General features: G+C 44.3%; 1 protein-coding gene across 13 annotated transcripts in view; it reads left to right on the top strand.

Annotated features, from left to right (window-relative positions):
• CAB39L (calcium binding protein 39 like) overlaps positions 1-21,606 on the top strand; it is a 215,585-nt gene that overhangs the window by 142,007 nt on the left and 51,972 nt on the right. The window contains exon 9 of one of the 13 annotated variants that reach the window (XM_037025820.2): positions 8,766-11,625. The exons of 11 other annotated variants lie outside the window; for them this stretch is intronic. In XM_037025820.2, coding sequence (XP_036881715.2) covers positions 8,766-8,945 — 180 coding nt within the window. In that variant the 3' untranslated portion in view covers positions 8,946-11,625. Of the gene's footprint in view, positions 1-6; positions 4,142-8,765; positions 11,626-21,606 lie in introns of those variants that run through there. One more of the 13 variants, XM_037025834.2, reaches the window with a different exon arrangement.

Below are 21,606 nucleotides of genomic sequence, written 5' to 3'. Positions count from 1 at the left end.
TATTAGGATGGTATATTAGTTTCCTAGAGCTGCCATAACAAAGTACCATAGACTGAGTGGCTTAAAACAACAGCAAGTTACTGACTCCCGGACCTGAGACTAGAAGCCCAGAATCAAGGTGTCAGCAGGATTGGTTCCTTTTGGAGGCTCTCAGGGAGAACCTATACTGTGCATCTCTCCTCGCTCCTAGTGGTTGCCAGCAATCCTTGGCATTCCTTGACTTATAGATGTGTAATTCCAATCTCTGTCTTCATCTCCATATGATGTTTTCCTCTGTGTGTCCCTATGTGCCTCTTTGTCCAAAGTTCCCTCTTCTCATTAGAATGCTAGTTACTGGATTAGTGCCCACGCTAAACCAGTATGAGCTTGGCTTAATTTGATTACATCTGTGAAGCCCCTGTATCCAAATAGTCATATTTACTGGGACTGAGGGCTAGGACTTGAACAGTCATCTTTTAAGGGGACACAATTCAACCCAGTATGTTTGGTGAAGTACATTAATTGATTTTAGTATGTTGAACCACCCTTGGATTTCTGGAATCAATCCTATTTGATCATAGCATATAACCCTTTTAATGTGATGCTGCACTTGGTTGTTCACCTTTTGTTGAAGACTTTTGTTGAAATCTTTATTCATAAAGGGTATTGGTCTGTCATTTTCTTGTGATATCTTTGTCTGGCTTTGGTATCAGAGTAATTCTGGTCTCTTAGAATGCATTAAAAAGTGTTTCCTTCTTTCATTTTTGGAAAAATTTGAGATGTATTGGCGTTAATTCTTTAAAAGTTTGTAGAAGCAAAATGGGATTAGAAATGGTGGCATGAGAGGTGAAACAGAGACCTCCTCCTAAAACCACATATAATACAAAAACATAATTTAATACAACTCATCCTGAAAGAGCAACAGGAAAGAACGCTGCACCAGACTGCATACACCTGGAGAAAAGAGCAGACCTAACAGAAGAGAGTAACGTACCTAAGCTATGACCCAACAGGGCCCAAGCCCTTCCCCCACCCCAGCTCACCAGAGGGAGAAAGACAAACAGAGTGGGGAGGGAGTGGAGGCCTGGAATTGCTGAACACATAGCCATGGAGATCTGCTTTGGGAGCATGAACCTACAATGCATGGTGCTCTGGTGATTTAGTGCAGTTGGAAAGCTAAGACAGGTGGAATACCTGGAGAGATAGAGATTCCAACTGCTTGTGGAAAACAGGGATTCATATCTGGCTAATCTGGGTGGGCAGTCTGAGAGACTTCCTAATAGCAAGAGGGCGGCTAAAGGGGCAAGGATTGCACAGAGCTTCCTGCACAGGAGAAAGGACAGGTAGACAAAATTGTTCAGGTGCACTCTGCCCAGCAGGTTGGGAACTTAAATGATCTTCAGGTGCTCCATCCCCCTGGCTGGCTACACAGCTCCAAGGCTCACCCCACTGTGATACGCAGCCTGTTGTGTCTTCCACCTGGCTAGCCTGCACATGGCTTAGGCTTGCAAATTGGCAACCCCTGCCCTGGTGTCAGGCCATAAGAAGGAAGTCCCGCCTATGGCAGCTACAAACTCAAAGCATAGAGGCTTACACCTGTGTTTTCGGCCCACTGGTTCAGGCAGTGGAGACAGGCATAGTAGCCAGGAAGCAGGAAAAAGATCTTTCCTCCCTCCAAGCTCTAACACTGCACCCCTGAGACCCAAGACATTACTCCAGGGGCTGAGCAGCTCCAGAGAGTAGAGCTTCTCGTCATTAGATGGCACCACAGATAAATTATGAAACGTCAAAGGAACCTGGTTCAAAGCAAAATTATGAATACACCTGAGAAAGATTCAAATGAGAATGACCTCATGGATCTTTCTGAAAGGGATCTCAAAATAAAAATCATTTAACATCCTCATGGAGGTACAGAAAAATATTCAAGAACTCAGGAACGAATTTAGGACAGAGATCCAATCATTGAAGAACACAATGAAGGGTATTAGAAGCAGATTAGATACGGTGGAGGAGATGATAAATGAAATAGAAATTAAGGAAGAAGAATACAAAGAAGCTGAGGCACAGAGAGAAAAAGGATCTCTAAGAATGAAAGAATACTGAAAGAAATGTGTGACCAATCCAAACAGAACAATATTTGTATTATAGGGGTACCAGAAGAAGAGAGTGAAAAAGAGATAGAAAGTGTGTTTGAGGAAGTAATTTATTAAAACTTCCCCAATATGGGGAAGGAGATAGTCTCTCAAGCCATGGAGGTACACAGATCTCCCAACACAAGGGACCCAAGGAGGACAACACCAGGACATATAGTGATTAAGATGGCAAAGATCAAGGATAAGGACAGACTATTAAAAGCAGCCAGAGAGAGAAATAAGATCACATACAAAGGAAAACCATCAGGCTATCATCAGACTTCTCAGCAGAAACCTTACAGGCCAGAAGGGAGTGGCAAGATATATTTAATACAATGAAGCAGAAGGGCCTCGAACCAAGAATACTTTGTCCGGCAAGATTATCATTTAAATTTGAAGGAGGGATTAAACAATTTCCAGATAAACAAAAGCTGAGAGAATTTACCTCTGACAAACCATCTCTATGGTGTATTTTGGAGGGGCTTCTATAGATGGAAGCATTCCTAAGGTTAAATAGCTGTCACTCACCACAGGTAATAAAAATGGATAAACAAAGAGTACAGAATATGGTACCTAATATATAAAGAATGGAGGATGAAGAAAAGGAACCTTTAGATTGTATTTGTAATAGCATACTAAGTGAGTTAAGTTAGACCGTTAGATAGTAAGGAAGTTACCCTTGAACCTTCGTTAACCACGAATCCAAAGCCTGCAATGGCAATGAATACATACCTATTGATAATCATCCTAAATATAAATGGGCTGAATGCACCAATCAAAAGACACAGAGTCACTGAATGGATAAAAAATAAGACCCACCTATATGCCACCTACAAGAGACTCACTTTAAACCCAAAGACATACACAGACTAATAATGAAGGGATGGAGAAAGATATTTCATGCAACTAATAGGGAGAAAAAAGCAGGAGCTGCAGTACTTGTTACAGACAAAATAGACTTCCAAACAATGTCACAGAGACAAAGAAGGACTTTACATAATGATAAAGGAGTCAGTCCAACAAGACGGTGAACCATGATAAATATCTATGCACCCAACACAGGAGCACTGACATGTGAAACAAATGCTAACAGAATTAAAAGAGGTAATAGAATGTAGTGCATTCATTCTAGGAGACTTCAGCACTCCATTCACTCCAAAGGACAGATCAATCAGACAGAAAATAAGGAAGGAGACATGGACATTGAACAACACATTAGAAAAGATGGACCTAACAGACATCTACAGAACTCTCCACCCAAAAGAAGCAGAATACACATTCTTTTCAAGTGCATATAGAACACTTTCAAGAATAGACAACATACTAGGCCACAAAAAGAGCCTCAGTAAATTCAAAAAGATTGAAATTGTGCCAACCAACTTCTCAGATCACAAGGGTATAAAACTAGAAATAAATTGTACAAAGAAAACAAAAAGACTTACAAACACATGGAAGCTTAACATGCTCCTAAATAATCAATGGAACAATGATCAAATTAAAACAGAGATCAAGCAATATATTGAGGCAGTTCTAAGAGGAAAGTATATAGCAATCCAGGCCTATTTAAAGAAGGAAGAACAACCCCAAATGAATAGTCTAAATTTACAATTATTGTAACTGGAAAAAGAAGAACAAATGAAGCCCAAAGTCAGCAGAAGGGGGGACATAATAAAGATCAGAGAAGAAATAAGTAAAATTGAGAAAAATACAACAATACAGAAAAGTTAATGAAAACAAGAGCTGGTTCTTGAGAAAATAAACAAAATAGATAAATCCGTAGCCAAACTTATTAAGAAAAAAGAGAATCTACACACATAAACAGAATAAGAAATGAGAACGGAAAAATCACGACGATGGATACAAAGAATCATTAGAGAATACTATGAAAATCTGTATGTTAACAAAGGGGATAACTTAGAAGAAATGGACAACTTTCCAGAAAAATAAAACCTTCCAAGACTGACCAAGGAAGAAACAGAAAGTCTAAACAGACCAATCACCAGCAATGAAATTGAATCGGCAATCAAAAACTACCCAAGTGTGGGGGGCGGGGCATGGGGAGGGCTGGACAATACAGAGAAGACAGGTAGTGATTCTACAGCATCTTATTATGCTAATGGACAGTGACTGTAATGGGGATTGTGGGGGGAACTTGTTGAAGGGGAGAACCTAGTAAAGATAATGTTCTGCATGTAATAGTAGATTAATGATAACAAAAAAACAAAAACTACCTAAGAACAAAACTCCCAGGCCAGATGGATTCACCGCTAAATTTTATCAAACTTACAGAGAAGACCCAATACCCATCCTCCTTAATGTTTTCCAAAAAATAGAAGAGGAAAGAATACTTCCAAACTCATTCTATGAAGCCAGCATCACTCTAATACCAAAACCAGGCAAAGACACCACAAAAAAAAGAAAACTACATCCCTGATGAACATAGATGCAGAAATACTCAACAAAATATTAGCAAACCGAATTCAAAAATACATCAAGAGGATCATACACCATGACCAAGTGGGATTCATCTCAGGGATGGTACAACATTCAAAAATCCATCAGCATCATCCAGCACATCAACAAAAAGAAGGATAAAAACCTCACAATCATCTCCATAGATGCTAAAAAAGCATTCAACAGAATTCAACATCCATTTATGATAAAAACTCTCAACAAAATGGGTACAGAGGGCAAGTACCTCAACATAATAAAGGCCATATATGACAAACCCACAGCCACCATCATACTTAACAGTGAGAAGCTGAAATCTTTTCCTTTAAAGTTGGGAACAAAACAAGGAAGCCCACTCTCCCTGCTTTTATTCAACATAGTACTGGAGGTCCTAGCTATGGCAATCAGACAACACAAAGAAATAAAAGGCATCCAGATTGGTAAGGAAGAAGTCAAACTGTCCCTCTTTGTGGATGACATGATATTATGTACATAAAAAACCCTAAATAATCCACTCCAAAAGTACCAGAACTAATATCTGAATTCAGCAAAGTTGCAGGATACAATACACAGAAATCTGTTGCATTCCTATATACTAATGATGATCTAGAAGAAAGAGAAATCAGGAAACAATTCCATTCACAATTGCATCAAAAAGAATAAAATACCTAGGAATAAACCTAACCAAGGAAGTGAAAGACCTATACCTTGAAAATTATAAGACACTTCTAAGAGAAATTAAAGAGGATACTAAAAATGGAAATCCATCCCATGCTCTTGGGTAGGAAGAATTAATATTGTTAAAATGGCCATCCTGCCTAAAGCAATCTAAAGATTCAATGCAATCCCTATCAAAATCCTGACAGCATTCTTCAACAAACTGGAACAAATAGTTCTAAAATTCATATGGAACCACACAAAAGACACCAAACAACCAAAGCAATCCTGAAAAGGAAGAATAAAGCAGAGGGGATCTCACTTCCCAACTTCAAGCTCTACTACAAAGCCACAGTAATCAAGACAATTTGGTACTGGCACAAGAACAGACCCACAGACCAATGGAACAGAGTAGAGAGTCCAGATATTAACCCAAGCATATATAGTCAATTAGTACACGATAAAGGAGACATGGACATACAATGGGGAAATGACACCTCTTCAACAGCTGGTGTTGGCAAAACTGGACAGCTACATGTAAGAGAATGAAACAGGATTACTGTCTAACCCCATACACAAAAGTAAACTCAAAATGGATTAAAGACCTGACTGTAAATAATGAAACCATAAAACTCTTAGAAGAAAATATAGGCAAAACTCTCTTGAATATAAACATGAGCAACTTCTTCATGAACATATCTCCCTGGGAAAGTGAAACAAAAGCAAAAATGAACAAGTGGGACTATATCAAACTAAAAAGCTTCTGTACAGCAAAGAACACCATCAGTAGAACAAAGAAGCATCCTACAGTTTGGCAGCATATATTCATAAATGACGTATCCGATAAGGGGTTGACATCCATAATATACAAAGAGCTCATGCACCTCAACAAACAAAAAGCAGTTAACCCAATTAAAAAATAGGCAGAGGATCTGAACAGACACTTCTCCAAAGAAGAAATTTAGATGGCCAAGATGTGAAAAGATGCTCCACATCACTAATCATCAGAGAAATGCAAAGTAAAACCACAGTGAGATGTCACCTCACACCAGTTAGGATGGCCAACATCCGAAGGACAAACAACAACAAATGTTGGCGAGGATGTGGAGAGAGGGGAGCCTTCCTACACTGCTGGTGGGAAAGTAAATTAGTTCTCCCATTTGTGGAAAGCAGTATGGAGGTTCCTTGAAAAACTAAAAATAGAAATACCATTTGACCCAGGAATTCTACTCCTAGCAATTTATCCTAAGAATGCAGGAGCCCAGCTTGAAAAAGACATATGCTCCCCTATGTTTATTGCAGCACTTTTTATAATAGCCAAGAAATGGAAGCAACGTAAGTGTCCTTCAGTAGATGAACTGATAAAGAAGAAGTGGTACATACACACAATGGAATTTTATTCAGCCATAAGAAGAAAACAATTCCTACCATTTGCAACAACATGAATGGAGCCCGAGGGTATTGTGCTCAGTGAAATAAGCCAGGTGGAGAAACACAAGTATCAAATGATTTCGCTCATCTATGAAGTATAAGAACAAAGAAAAAACTGAAGGAACAAAACAGCAGCAGAATCACAGAACCCAAGAATGGACTAACAGTTACCAAAGGGAAAGGGACTGGGGAGGATGGGTGGGAAGGAAGGGATAAGGGGTAAAAAGGACATTATGATTGGCACACATATGTGAGGGGGAGGCATGGGAAGCAGTATAGCAACCAAAATGTTGTTCATGTAAGTGCATATTAATGATGCCAACAATAAATAAATAAATTTATTAATTAATGAGAAATAAGAAATAGCTTGTAGAAGGTACCAGTAATGGCATCTGGTCCTGGGATTTTCTTTGTTGGGAGGTTTTTGATGGCCAGTTTAATCACCTTATAGAAATAAAAAAAAGTTTATAATAGCATACTTCAAATAACTGTGCTCCAACAAACTAGATAACATAGATAAAAGTGAACAAATTCCTAAGAACATACAAATTACCAAACTGATTCAAGAAGAAATAGAAAATAAGACTGAGGGACTAGTTCATGCCACCTGCAACATGGGCCCTTCCTGTTCAAGACCCAGAAGTATGACAATATGCCTGCCTCTTCTGACCCTCCCTAGCTTTTCATTCCCCTCTCTTAGATCCTTAACATCCTGTGTATTTTCTCTTTTCTCACACTTTCTGCACTGGAGGAAACCTGAGGGTTCAACCTCGTAGCCCCCCCGATTCCATAACTGGTCCTTGTCCTTAGTGTGTCCCGAGTAGAGTGTGCGCTGCTAGCAGTATGGAATAGGAGGGAAGCATTGGGCTGAGGTGAAGCACTCAGCCCTCTGTGAGGAGTCAGGAGGCCGAACATGGAAGCAGAGTTGCGTAGGGATCAGGTACTTGTATGGGTGCTCTGGCCATGTCATCCTCTAGATAACATCTGACTTGGAAACGTGTTCATCGAGAAATTTACCAATCAGTATTATAGCTTTGAGTTATTGTGTCCTATTATTATAGTCACTGCTGTCTTTTATAGTTAGTATAGCTGAGTTAATAGTCTGTGATTGCAGCTTTAATCAGAAGCGCACATAAGAATTTTTGTGGAACTTTGTAAAAATGCAGAATGCCAGACCTCCATCCCAGATCTGCTGAGCTGGACTCTGCAATGTGAGGCTTGGGCACTTGTACATTTTAAAACTCCACATATACAGAAAATAGTAACATTGGTGACCTCCAGTGGGGGAAGGTACTCTGGGGCTTTTCACCTTTGTTCTTTTTGAATTTTGAGCCAGATAAATATATTACCTGTTCAAAAAATAGATTATTAAAAAGGCACACCCAAACACTGTATGTTGTTTATTTTTAAATATGCATGCAATAGAAGGACAAGGATGAAGTTGTGCCTGGAGATGGTCGCATGCTGCTCAGGCGGTAGAGAGAGGTGAATGGGGAGAGTTTGGCTCCACTTGTAATGTTTTATTTCTTTAAAAGAGAGATTTGAAGTAAAATGGCAAAATCTGTTCAATTTGTGTGGCAATTGGTGTCTGCTATGGTATTATTCTCTGAAAGATCGTGTAGTTGAAAACACATAAATATTTAAAATTAAAACAAAGTACAAGGATGGGGGAAGGGAGGGATAAGGGGGGACAAAGAAAGGGAGCCTTACGAATAGCATGTGTAATGGGGGGCACGGGGAGGGCTGTGCAGCACAGAGAAGACAAGTAGTGACTCTATAGCATCTTACTATGCTGATGGACAGTGACTGTAATGGGGTTTGTGGGAGTGACTTGGTGATGGGGGGAGCCTAGTAAACATAATGCTCCTCATGTAACTGTAGATTAATGATACCACAATTTTAAAAAAAAGTACAAGTAAAAAATATTCACACATAGCTCTGATGTGCTGGCAAGCTACCAAGTAAATGGGTATGTATGGGGAATGACTCATTTTCCTCAAAGAGGAGTGTAACCAGGGCTTCCTATCCTAACACAGCAGTGTGTGGAGCACAGGCGGGTCCGAGCCATCCCTCACTTGCTCACAGGTCCTAGGGGTTTATTTCTTTATATTTCAGGTGTTTGTGGCCAGTCCTCACAAAGCACAGCCTATTGTGGAGATTCTATTAAAAAATCAACCCAAACTCATTGAGTTTCTGAGCAGTTTCCATAAAGAAAGGATGGATGATGAGCAGTTCACTGATGAGAAGAACTACTTGATTAAACAGATTCGAGACTTGAAGAAAGCAGTCCCCTGAAGGTCCCACCAGTTTCCTGCTGCTGTCACCATCTCATTTATTCAGTTTCTATAAAAAGTGTCATTTCAAAAAGTCATTGTTCTTGGGAAGGCTTTTCAGATGCTTATTTTTTTCTCAATTCATTGTTCAAGGTAGATGGAATATAAACATCAGAATGAAAAAAATAATTAGCCTAGAATAATCATTTTAATCAAATCTGTGATTATTTATATGAAATGAGAGCCATCCTATTAGACATTGAGAAAAGCAATTTTAACTCTTTGTTGAGGAAGGGCAGCAGAGCCCTGGGGTTGCAGACCTGATGCCTCAGTCACCACAAGCCACTCAGTAGGAGCCCAAGTGAGGGGCTCACTGAGTCCTCAAGAAGGATGAAGTTCTCAGAGGAGGGTTGGGTCCAAGGATAAGAGGCACAAAACAGTTTTGCCTGCCTGCATTTAGACAGATTTCTTAAAGCCCTGAAAGATGTGAGAAAATAAGATTCATGTTTTCAGTTATCACATGTGCTTGTTCTCTACCCACCTCTTTTGACTGTAACTAACTCCCTAGGGAATCAGTGCCCCCTCCCAACTCAGCTCTCTTTACTACTCACAGTCCCGCATTCCATCCCAGCAGATCTCCTCAGCATGCCTGACTCCTGGTGCCCTCCACCCCCCAACCTATAGTTGGGTTAGCATGGAACCCACTATGTAAAAATAGGATGGATTAGCAAGGGTCATAGGGCAGAGAGGGCCTATGGGGTATGACCTGCCCATCGAGAACCTGGGACGGATGGTTAAGAACCACAGCTCCACATAGAGTCACTGCTGCTTCACACTGATTTCTGTAGGCTTAGTGACTGGAATATTTCATTCATAATTGTCATTATGGGAAAAGTTGTTTATGGCTAAAGTGTGTTTTAGAGTAGGAATCATTGCACAGGGATGCCTCATGTGTACAAAACCATGGGTCCAGAGGGTTGCACAGGTCTTCAGATCACTTTTATACATAAGGAAACATTGCCATTGGGAAGGATAATGATTAAATGCATTAAAAAATTCTCAAATGATTAAAAATTATTTTTTCAGTTTATTTTCTAATTAACCATCACTCTAATGTCCCATCAAAGTCTTCAGTGAAAAGGTAGAAAACCTACAAAATTTTTTCCCAAATATTGTCTTCCACATAGAATGATTAAGGAGTTAATTTGTGTTCTTTTAAAAAGTCATGAAACAACAAAAAATCAGGCTTGTTTTCATACATCAAGTGTATAAAGTGGAATTTTAAAGCTGTATTTACAAAACATTAAAGGTACACTTATTTATTTTTTTCATAATTTTGTGGCAAATCATGAGCTGACACCTTCCATGTGAACTCTCACTTTTTACAATACTGGGTGCTGTATTCTTTGGTCAGTTACTTCTGCACCCAAATGGGAAAGATCCCTCTCCAGGATCAGTGCCTTCTGTAGAGTTACCTGGCAAGGTGTCACCCTTCCTGGCTGAGGCACAAGTTCGTGTTCTTCTGTGCCCAGCATGGAGCCCTGAGGCAGGTAGTGTGGGACCTGCAAGATTTCTCATGGCACTGGGGCCAATGCTCACAGGACGGTCGGCCAGCTGCCCATCTGATGACCTTCATTCATTAGTCACTGAAGCCAGATTATTTTTCTAACATTCCCTGACAGTCCAGAGACTCTTAGAATTTTATTTTCCTGGTTTTGCCTATTTGGTTAGAAGAGAGGAGTGTAAATGTAAAAAAAGAAGGCACAATAATCATTGAAAATTTATTTGGTTGCTTAATACTGTTGCACAACATCAGGAGACACATCTTTTCAGTTGGAAAGCAAGGCCTTGTTACAATTCTTTTTGGATAAATAAAACACATTTCCTCTGGGCTTGAATTAGCTGTTCCCTAGCAACCCCTTATCCTAGCTTAGTACATGTCAAACAGAAACCTAGAGCCTAAGAGGAAATAAATGAAGTAGCTGGGGTTTTCTCTAATACAAATTTGTAACTTATTAATGGAAATGAGGAATTAAGAAGCTCACAGTCAAAATATGTTTGCACAGAATTCACTGTAAACATTGTGAGAATCGAATTTTGAAAAGGTCATATTTAATAAGCTATTTCAAAAGTACACATTTAAATAAAGACTGACTAAAGAAAAACATGCCACATACTCAGTGGTCAGTTTCATTCCTCTTCATGCCTCACATCTATGTTCCTGTCATTGCCCAAATCAGGAACTATGCCAGGCAGAGGGACACTGCCTGGCCTCTCGGCAGTGTTCAGGCACCTCTTCCCCATGCACTGTGCTAACTGCATGACCTTGTCACGGCCCCCTGCCAAGTGATGCTAACTGCCACTGACCACCCACAAAGGCCTGAGGCCCAATTCCTGTTCTTCCTCCCTCTTTCATTTGGGGAAGGTCCAGGATGCGAGGAACTACTTTGTGCCTCCCTCTCCCCCCTGTGGCCTGGGAGGCTCCTGGGGGTGTTAAGATCCTAAAGTGAGCTAGCAGGGATTGAGATCATAATGTTCTTGGACAAGGCGCGACTAAAGCCAGGCGGCTGCCCAAATGTTGGAATTGCCCTTGGAGAAAAGGCTCTGCGGCACACAGCCCTTGTGCAAATGGACTTGACTGCCAGCCTCCGTGTGCTCCATCCCTGGGGGTCCCTGGGGGAGCAGTGTACGCCGGGAGGGGTGGGTGAGCTTCCAAAGCCCGTGTCCCTAGCCAAACTGGCCTGCCTGTATGAGAGCTCCAAGCCATAGCACTGTCTGGAAATCACACAAGACCTGAGAGTGATTTCATAATGGGAAGGAAAATAAAACTGAAAAATCACTAGGATTTGTTTAATATGAAAAGATGGTGTTTCAAAATAGATTTGCAGATCTTTCTAGTCTCCTATATTAGAGGAAATTAAGGTTTTATATCTTGTTTCTCTTTTATCCTAAAGACTACTGTACCTATGACACCATCTTTTTGTTGTGCTCTCTCGGGAAGGTTTTGAATATCGTGGTGAGGACCTTTTGCTGGATAAAGGTCTGAAACATGTAAAGAGACCTTGAAAAGCTAGACTGGGTCTTCCTAAGAGAATCGAAAAGATTGAAGGTGGATGTGAACAGGATGTAATTTTGTTTTCAAATATTAACAGTGCTGTTATGTAACCACCATAATAAAAGTAAAGTAAAACACACTGATATGCCTGGCCTGCATGGGGCCTCTCCAGACACCTCATCCGACTGTATGTCTCCACAGAGGAGACCAGTGAATCACAGAAAGGGCCAGTAGCTTGCTCCAGACCAAACAGGTGGCAGCAGAACCAGGATGTAGGGACAGTCCAACCTCAAAGTCCATGTCTTTGGAAACCAGGCTGCCTGTCCCAGCCACCTCCCACCAGGCCTGTGCTTCAGCTCTGCCTGGAGCAGACATGTCATTCATCATGGCCCCCAAGAAAGAGGGACCCCTGGCTTCCAGTGCTGAAAGATACGTCAGTGGAAAGACTTCAAAACTTAGATTCATTTGAGAAGGATGACTTTGTTCCACTTGGTTGTCTGGTGTTTCCAAAATCAAATTAGCCCTATGTGTAGGATATGGAATTCAGTGTTGAATTTCTCCTTCATTTTGAGCAATCCCTTGGCCCTACCTACACAAGTAGTAATTTCAGACTGCAATTCTGCACCCGCCTTTGTTTTCTTGGCTTGCTTTTTCACTGAGACAGAATGTTAGCTTAGATCTCCTGATAGGAGTAGTTGCTGCCCAGCCAGCCGTTCCTCCATTTCACACTCAGTGGCCCAGCATCACGGGGCTGCCACGAGGCAGCCATTCTGATGGATGAACATCCAATTCCTGTCGATCACCTTCATCACTGCCCCCAACAGAGGAGGGTATACAATCACCAAAACCCCAAAATAAAGTCACAAAACAACGTAAAAAGTCACAACCCTGTCGACTCAAAATCCACTATAATTTAAGCACTGCACTGTGAGCCATCTATGTTATTTTTAAAAGCTGGGAAAATGTGGTAATATACATTAATTTATCCTTTAGGGAAAAAATGAGTTCTCCTGGTTTTAAGTTCTTTGGAAATTTAAAGCCTAAAGCAACCAAAATACTTATTTTATTCAACCACTTGTTTATTCATTTGATCGAACAACCATTGACTCAGTCTCTGTTCCTGTGAGGGGCTGACCCAGGCCGATCCCGCAGAGGGCGCACCGGGCTCCCCATGGGGTCAGGCCTTGCACACCAGGGCGCAGGGATGGGCTGCTGTGGTGAGTCCGCCCCGCAGCAGGCACTGGGCTGAGAGCAGGGAAGGAGGGGAAGACGGTCTTGAACGGAGGAGCCTGTGAGGAGGAGCTGGAATCTGTGGAGATGATCTGCCTCCCGCACAGCCCGCTCTGCCTCCCAAGATGTGGCTGACTGCCTGATGGCACAGCTCACCTCAGAGCCCCCCAAGAGAAGTTGAAGGAGGCTGCGTGGGGGGGGGGGGGCAGCAGCAAGGTGAGCCAGCAAGGTGAGCCAGCATCTGCAGCAGCCCTCATGCCCACCGTCCCGTGTAACTGCGGCGGACACTTCACTTCCCTTGCAACTCTGACAGCTTTCTCTTGAGACCAACCCAAATTCAAGAATTCTGGAAACATGTTCCAGCTTAGCTAAATGAATACATCACAAAACCATAATTATGTTCTGCAGTGAGGGAATTATTTCCACATCCTGTAAATGTCCTTCCCCTGTTTTTGACTCTTAAATGACATGAGAGGTTTGTGCGAAGCCAGTGGAGCCACGTGGACTTTGGGGACTTCCTCACCTGAGCTTAATCCCAGCTCCACTACTTGCTGTTTGAGCTTGAAAATCACTGAGCTTCAGTTTCCTACCTGTAAAATGAGGCAAAAAGCAGCTCTGCCTCCCAGGGTGGTTATGGAAATCAGTGAGATAACGTGGTACGCTGACTCAGGAGCTGCTCCTCAGCTGCTCCCTCAGCCACCCCAAGGGGCTCCTGTCAGTGGGAGAGGGATTTCGCCACAGTGTGAAGCCAGCACAAGCCACAGGGACACGAAGCACAGTGTGGACAGAGGATGACAAGGTGTGGGCCCTCATCAGGCATTTGGGCATGTGGAGGGGGCAGGAGGGAGCCTTGAATGCCATCCAAGGCTCTGGAGGAGAGCAGCCTGCAGTGGGGAGCACTGCAAGGGCCCTCTGAGAACAGCTCTTGCTCTGGCAGGCCCTGTTCTAGATGCTTCACAAGTACTGAATTCAGTCCTCAGAGCCACCTTATGAGGCATGTGCTCTTATCCTGATCCTACAGATGTAGAAATGAAGCACAGTGAGGGTCACTCACCCAACTGCACGAGCACATAGTGGCAGGATTCAAACCCAGAGCCCATGGGAAGGAGCTGTAGAACTTGTGAGGTACTGGGGACTTAATCTTGACCAGGCTTAGGTCTGTACATTTCTAGAAGGTGTGGGCCAGCAAGAGAGTTCTTCAGCAGTGCTGCGGTGATGTGCTCAGCCGGGACATGAGAGGACAAGGGGCAGAGTCCCTTGAGAGATGGTATGTTTGGCTCTGGAGACTTGTGTGGAGATATCCAGGCTGCAGTTGGACAAATGAGTCAAGCTCAAGAAAGGCGTGGGCCAGAGGCACTGACTCAGGGCCACTGAGATTGAGGAGCAACTGAAGTCTAGGCAAGAAGGCAATCCATTCCTCACTGAAATCTGAGTCTCAGAACTCACCACCCCTTCATCTGTTTTGTCTGTTTACTGTATCCCTTACTGTCTCCTACTTGAAGACTTTCTCTTCACTTGCCAGTGGTGGCTCAGGAGGAAACCACCATGCTCCTCCCCTGCAGCCTCCTCCTGTTCAGCTGGGGAGAGGGCTGCTGGCCCAATGGGAGACCCAGCCAGCCCCTCACTTCCAGGGATGCGGTGCCCATGCACTCTTCCTCTCCGATGGCCATCTAGTTCTAGGTCTCCACCAGGCCAGGACATGGCAACATTGATCTGAGTCCATGTCTGACCCAGTCAGCTAGGTTGTCCAGAGCTTGGTGAGTAAGAGACTTGGTATTCCCATTATCCCCAAAGACCAGGCTACTCACCTTTTTAAAAAGGACAGTTGACCTTCCAACCAGGGCCTCACTTTCCCCAGGCCAGGCCTGTGGGAGGCCCTGACCAGGACCCCAGCTTTAAGAGCAGAGGTGGGTAGGAAAAGCACTGAGTGCAACATTCAAACAGCCACAACTGGCCTGTGTGAGACTCTGTGCTGCCCAGGGTTGAGGAAGGAGCAGAGCACACCCACAGACACCCAGCCCTGTCTGGGGATTAGGGGCTATTTCCAAGCAGTGCTGCTTTCCTCAGCTGTCAGCTTGCTGTGCCTGTGTCCAGGCATAGCATACAGCTGGGCAGCCAGGAAACAGACACACTGAGGAGGGTAGGATGAGGAGGAGATGTGAGATCCCTCACACCACCATGAGCGAAGGCTCAGAATCTGGCCTGGCCTCATGGTGTAGAGGTCGGCTCTCAGCCAAGCCGCTCGTGGAAAGGCACTGATGATCCTGTGGCCACCTCACAGGACAGAGTCGCTGCTTTCCCCGCAGTCCCAGCCCCTCCTCAGGCTGGATGCTGTCCCTCCCTCAGAGCTCCTTTCCGGGGCCCCCTGCAGCCCCAGGAGGTGCATCTGTGAGTCACCATGGAATGTGGCATCCAAGGATGTTCCGAGGCTGCTGGCCCTGGGGTCCTGAGCAGGCTAAGTGCCTGCTCCAGCCACCGACACCCTCTTCACTGTCAGCCCTTTCTCCCTACAGTCCAGGAAACAGGATTAGGGACAGGAGAGACTGACCACCGCCCAGAAAGCCTCGCCCCACCCTATCGAGGGGGCAGTGCTGAGGTGGGATCTGAGCCCCTTCAAAAGACTGCAGCCCACCAGTTACCCCAGACTCACCACCTCTCCTTCCAGTCTGCAAGCAATCCCTCTGGTCCATTCTGAAGAGACTGACTGTAAGTCCAGGGAGAGGAAATCCTGGGGCAAAATACCTCTAAAAACCAAAATCAGTCAAAGGGAGAAATAAAGTTGAAAACCTGTTTGTTGCTTACAAACTCCAGTGCTGAGCAGGTTCTCTCTCCTACTCCAGCAGAAGCAAAAACCGGCCATCCCCTCACCTCTCAGGTACATATAAGCCCTCCTTGCCCAGGTAATTACCCATTGATATGGAGATGAACTTCTCTCCACCCCTGAGGATATGCAAATGAACTGAAGTCTGGTGAGATATTCTGGAAATGTTACAATTTTACCCACAGGCCACCCCTCCAGAAATCTCGCCTTACAGTCTACCCATTCCCCTTCTTCCGTAATGGTCCCTGTGCAAGAAAACTGGGGCATTGTGGCCAGACTAATGACATAACAATAGCAACAGCAATAAAATTATGTCAGTCCTCAAGCCAGAGGATTCAGCTAGGTTCAAAGTCCCATGCAGATTAAGTCCATAGCTCGTCCATTCCGCAGGCAGTGGCTGAGAGTTCAGAGCAATCATTACGTGGCAGCTGCAGCCAGGGGGTGCATTCAGGCCACTAGGACTGTAGGAGAAAACCTTAAAGACAATAAGATACATGTTTTAATGACACCAGCATAGACAAATCTTGTCCATCAGGTAGGATGCATGCAATAGAGTGGCCTTGTGATAAAACAGTGGCAGGAATGGGATCTCATCCTGGTCTAGTAGACCAGGCTTTCACCCCCTCCCTCTGGGAGTTACAGATGGGTCAGTATATAGGGCTATGGGAGGTACATGCACTGGCCATAAAGATAAAACAAAACTTCCCCATGAGATGCTCTTACCTCCTGGAAGATTTGGGTACACTACCATGACCTTTGGGGGCCATTCAGCTGTTATTCCAGGAATACACTTGAGGCCAGGTTCCAGGCCTTTCCCCCAAGGTGCCAGAGGGCCAGCCATCGCTGGTCCATGTGTCGAAATGTCCAGCGCCAGGCCCATTCAACAGTGTCTCCAGGGCTTATTGCACTAGGGGCTGGCAGCAGGATCTTGCTCTGCTGTCCATATCCTGGTTTTAATAACTCTTCTTTGGTTTGGATGTACAGTTGTACAGGAGAGGCAGAGAGGTGTGTGAGCATGTCCACAGGGCTCAAGGCTCCTTTACGTGGCTTCTTATTCAAATGCTACAGCACTGTCCACAGGCGAACTGACCAACCCCATAGAGATGAATCTGGGGCTCCATCCCTCTGCTGCCTCCAGCTCAGCTGTTTTTTCCCTCACGGTCATATGTGGCTCTAGGATCCTGTTAACACACTTTCACTCAAAAGCCTAATCCTCTTCATCTTTCAGGATTATGGTACATACTGTATTAGGTCAGGCTGCCATGTCAGAACATAGACTGGGTGGCTCAAACAACAAATTTCTTACAGTACAAGAGGAGGGTCAAACCAAGAGGCTCCTGCTGAGAGCCTGTTCCTGGCTTCTCCCTGTGTTTTCACATGGCCTCCAGGTCAGGGCCCTGCCCTTAGGACCTCACTGAACCTTTCTTATTTTTCAGCAGCTAGGCCTTCCTTGTATAAACCTTAGAGGGACAAAAAAATTCCTCCAGAACAGATACAGAGGTAGATGCTGTATCCCCATCACTGTGACTTGTAGACCTGCTTTTCTGACGACCAAGCTCGCTGCGCGCCCCTGCCAGTCGGGTCACGGGCTCACCAGCATCCAAGAGCCCACGGCCAATGGCCGGATTTCCCACCTGCGTCTGGGTGCTCCTTGTCGCAACTCAGGTCCGGCCCGGACTCCCCTGCCGCATGCTGTCCAAGCGCTTCCCGGGACCGCCAGAGCCAGACCCGAGGCCCTCACCACTGGCACCGCCAAGGGGGCAGTGAGTCCACCGTAGCTGCCATGTGCTCTCAGCCTCCACCCGCTCCAGCCTCCCTGCCAGGGGCCTCCCAGCCCTGCAGCGCAAACCTCCAGGGGCGGGGCGAGGTCTGTTTCTGCACGAACGCTCCCCAACGGCATCTCGCCCAGGGTCTGGGCCACAGTCAAATGCTCGGACGGTTTTATTGGGTGATTCACTCTTCACTTCAGTATTTCCCTTATCACTGCCCTGGGCAGTGCCGCTGGGTATATCCTGCTCCACTCAGTCACATTCATTCCTCCCATACTTGCTCAGACCCTCATCACCTCTCAGTCTGAACCAACCACCAGCCATCCAATACCCCCTCTTACTCCCTCACTCCACTGATGGATTTAAGGATACAAATATGATGCGTCACTCCTCTGCCTAAAACCCTCTATGGCTCCCTACTGCACCTCAGAATAGTCCCCAAGGTCCTTCTTGGTTTTGCCCTGCCCTGCCAACCTCCTGCTCCTTGCCAGCTGTTGCTATAACCGTATGAAGTTTCCCAATGGGCCATACTCTCCTTCCATGCCCCTGCCCCCTGCTACCCCACACCCCAATTCCAATCCCATAGAACCCAACAGTTCTCAAACTCTAGTGCTACTTCTAAGCTGCCTCCATTTCTGGGACACACAGCCATCTGGTGGCTAAAGCAAAGAGCCTTTTTACTCATGCTTCCTGCCAGGCCCTTGCTGTTTTGTGTTATCTGTGACTTGGGTGGGACAGAAGTAACACATTAGGCAAATAACTGAGTGATACAATTCTGGGTGGGGTGCCTCATTAGTGGGTATAACAAAAATAACAAGGAGTGTGACAGTTTGCAGTACTGGTCTAAATTCCAACCATTACTAAATTTAATGAGGATAAATGTGAAGAAGGCCTAACCCAAGTCCAAAAACAAAACTCCAAGTAGAAGCACGGCACTCAACAATGATTTCTGGTGCCCCTGACTTGTCTGGCCACATCATCCCTGGCATAGATGCTTGCAGCACCTTCCTGTCTGGAGCCCTGGCCACTAGTCTCTCCCATGCTGCTCCTTCCTCCATTCAGCCTCCAGTTGTTCCCTGTGGAAAACCATCGGGACCACCTGGGGGGACTGTCAAGCGGACATGTACACACAACTGGAACTTTGAAGAGACATGTGGTTGGAAACAGCTGTCAACACCTTCGTGTTCCTCAAGGTCATGGATCCCTGGAAAGAGGGCACAAAACAAGACCCCTGGGAGGAGAGGAGGGAGGAACACGGGAAGCACCATGACAGCCAAGGAAGGAGTCTCAGATGTGCAGGACGATGCAAGGCCCTGAGGCCTGAGGGACTGACTAGCATTTGGCCATTAGGAGGGTGGCAGTAGTTTGTGGAATAAACCAAAGATAAAGATGTTAAGAAAGCTAGTACAAGCATTTAGGTAACAAAGAGGAAAACAATGAGTAAAGGGAAACCTTTATTTCCTGAAGGTTGGAGAAATGTATCCATTGGGAACTGCTGCATAACAAGCCCCCCAAAATGCAGTAAGTTGGATAAAAACAAATATTTTTTCTTACAAGTCCATGAATTGGCTGGGGGTCACCTAATCTAGGCAAGGCTGGCTGAGGTGGCTCTGCTCCTTGTGTCTGGTGCCGGCAGAGATGCAAAAGAGCCAGTGGGAACACACCAGCCTTCTTGAGGACAGTTTCAGAACTGGCATGATGACATTTCATTGCATTCTACTGCACCCAAAAGCAAAGGCAGGGAAATAACACTCCACCATTGATGAGAGGAACTTGCAAAGCCACAGGATAAAGGATGTGCATACAGGAAAAGGGTGGAAAAACTGGGGCCACTGATGCCTTCTACCATAGAAGACAAGAAGAGCTGGTGATGGAAAGAAAGAAGACGTTGGTGAGAGACTGGACAAAATTTGGTGAATATTGTTAAAATTGTGACAGGCACTGCATTTGAAGAACTAGGCTCATATTCTGGCTCTGGGTATGCAAGTTGTTGAAGCTGAGACTCCTATTTCATTACCTGTACAGTGGAGCTGATCATCCCTACGTCATGTTGTGTAAAGTACATGAGGAAACATAGAAAGTGTGCTACTGTGAAATGCAAACCTATGTACAACACACAAAGTTTCTGGGAGAGGTGGGGTGCTGTCAAGGGATGACAGGAACACAATGGCCTCTTTCAAGTACTGGAAGGCATTCACAGAATGAGGCGCAAAGAAGTCTTATATAAAGACCAAGGACTGATGATTAAGAGGAGGTGGTGAGGGGGAGGGAGTCACGCCATAAAAATAACATTTCAGTAATGAGTAGAGTTCAAATGTGGCTTTAGGAGGTGGTGACTTCTTCGTCACTGGGGATGTGAGAGTGGAGCCATTGTCTCACTATCCTTAGAGGACAGTGGAAAGGGAAAATGCAAGCATTCACTGGGGCAGGGGTGGGGGATGTTGGATTGGTCAGATGTTCTCAGCCAAGGGCACTCCTGCACCTCAACACTCCAGGGGACATTTTTTGGTCCAGATTTCTGGGTGACTCAAATGTCATTTGATGGGTGGGGGCCAGGTGCTCTAAATATCTGACAGGGCCAGTCCTCAGCAATGGAAAATGCCACCAGTGCCCCTGATGAGAAACACCGGACACAGTGATTTCAGAGTTCAAATCTTGTGAATACAAATAAATGCATGTCCCATCTCTAGCAAATGTGACCCAGCAAGCCCCCCGGTTCTACCACAACACATCACTGCTGTAACTGAAAAAGTATGACTTCAGAAGAATCTTAGACAATAGGCAGAGTGAACAGCAAAGCATAATCCATTTCAATAGTAAAATTACTCAGTTTTGTAAAAGCCATAAATACACATGATCAGGTAAAGAGTTATGGAAAGGCTGTCAGGTACAGAAATGATTGAGTATTCTAACATGTAAGGAGAGCAAATTACCCTGCTTGGAGACACTACATGAACTGAAACATCAACATGCTAGCTGAAATAAACAACACATATCTAAGCTATTATTTTGCTTGCCACTTAGAACACAAAAAGGCTCTTTGTATATGTGTTTTCTTAAAAAAAAAAAGCTGTCAATTTAGTAATAAAATAGAAAAACAAGCCAAATCACAAAAAGTGAATAATGTGCAACCAACACAGAACTTTGACAATATCAGGAGGATGGAAAGACGGAAGCACGTGATGGGAGGAGAGTGTAATGGAAGCAACAAGCATGATGGAGATTCAAGACAAAGCCTAAAACTGGAAAAGGGTTAAGGGACAGTGCAGGCATGCTCTTTGGAGACTTGGAGAAAAATGCCACAGTAAAAGCTAAAAGAGCCTGGTTGCCTCTAGAGAGGGCTGGTATCTAAAGTAGGGGAAGAACTATTGTTTCAAAGGAAGGTTTATAGAGCTATTTAATCATCTAAAATATGTAGGTGTATTTTCACTAAAAAATTGACCGAATTTACAATAATGGAAGCCTTGAATTTATTACTGCAATACACATACCAAAATCAGCCAACATGTCATCCTTAATAGGACAAATGTGTACTTACATTAGAAACAAACTGAAAATGGGAAAAATCTATCCTATTACTGCTTGATTAGGCCCTTGTAACATTCTGAACTAATATTTAAGAAATCATTTCACCTTCTGGGCTCTCCAGTTTCCAGATATGTAAAATGAGTGTGCTAAACAGATTACAACTAAGTTCTCCTGAAATCTATATCTATTTCAATGCAGTTCACTGTACAAAGTAAATACATTTTTATGGACCAGCTTGTAAAGTGAAGTATACATAGGGTGTTCCACTTTAAATGGGCCT

Source organism: Manis javanica, chromosome 9 (assembly GCF_040802235.1).
Source record: "Manis javanica isolate MJ-LG chromosome 9, MJ_LKY, whole genome shotgun sequence".
NCBI lineage: Eukaryota > Metazoa > Chordata > Mammalia > Pholidota > Manidae > Manis > Manis javanica.
The sequence above is the reverse complement of the archived record's forward strand: the minus strand, read 5'-3'. Positions and strand labels throughout refer to the sequence as shown.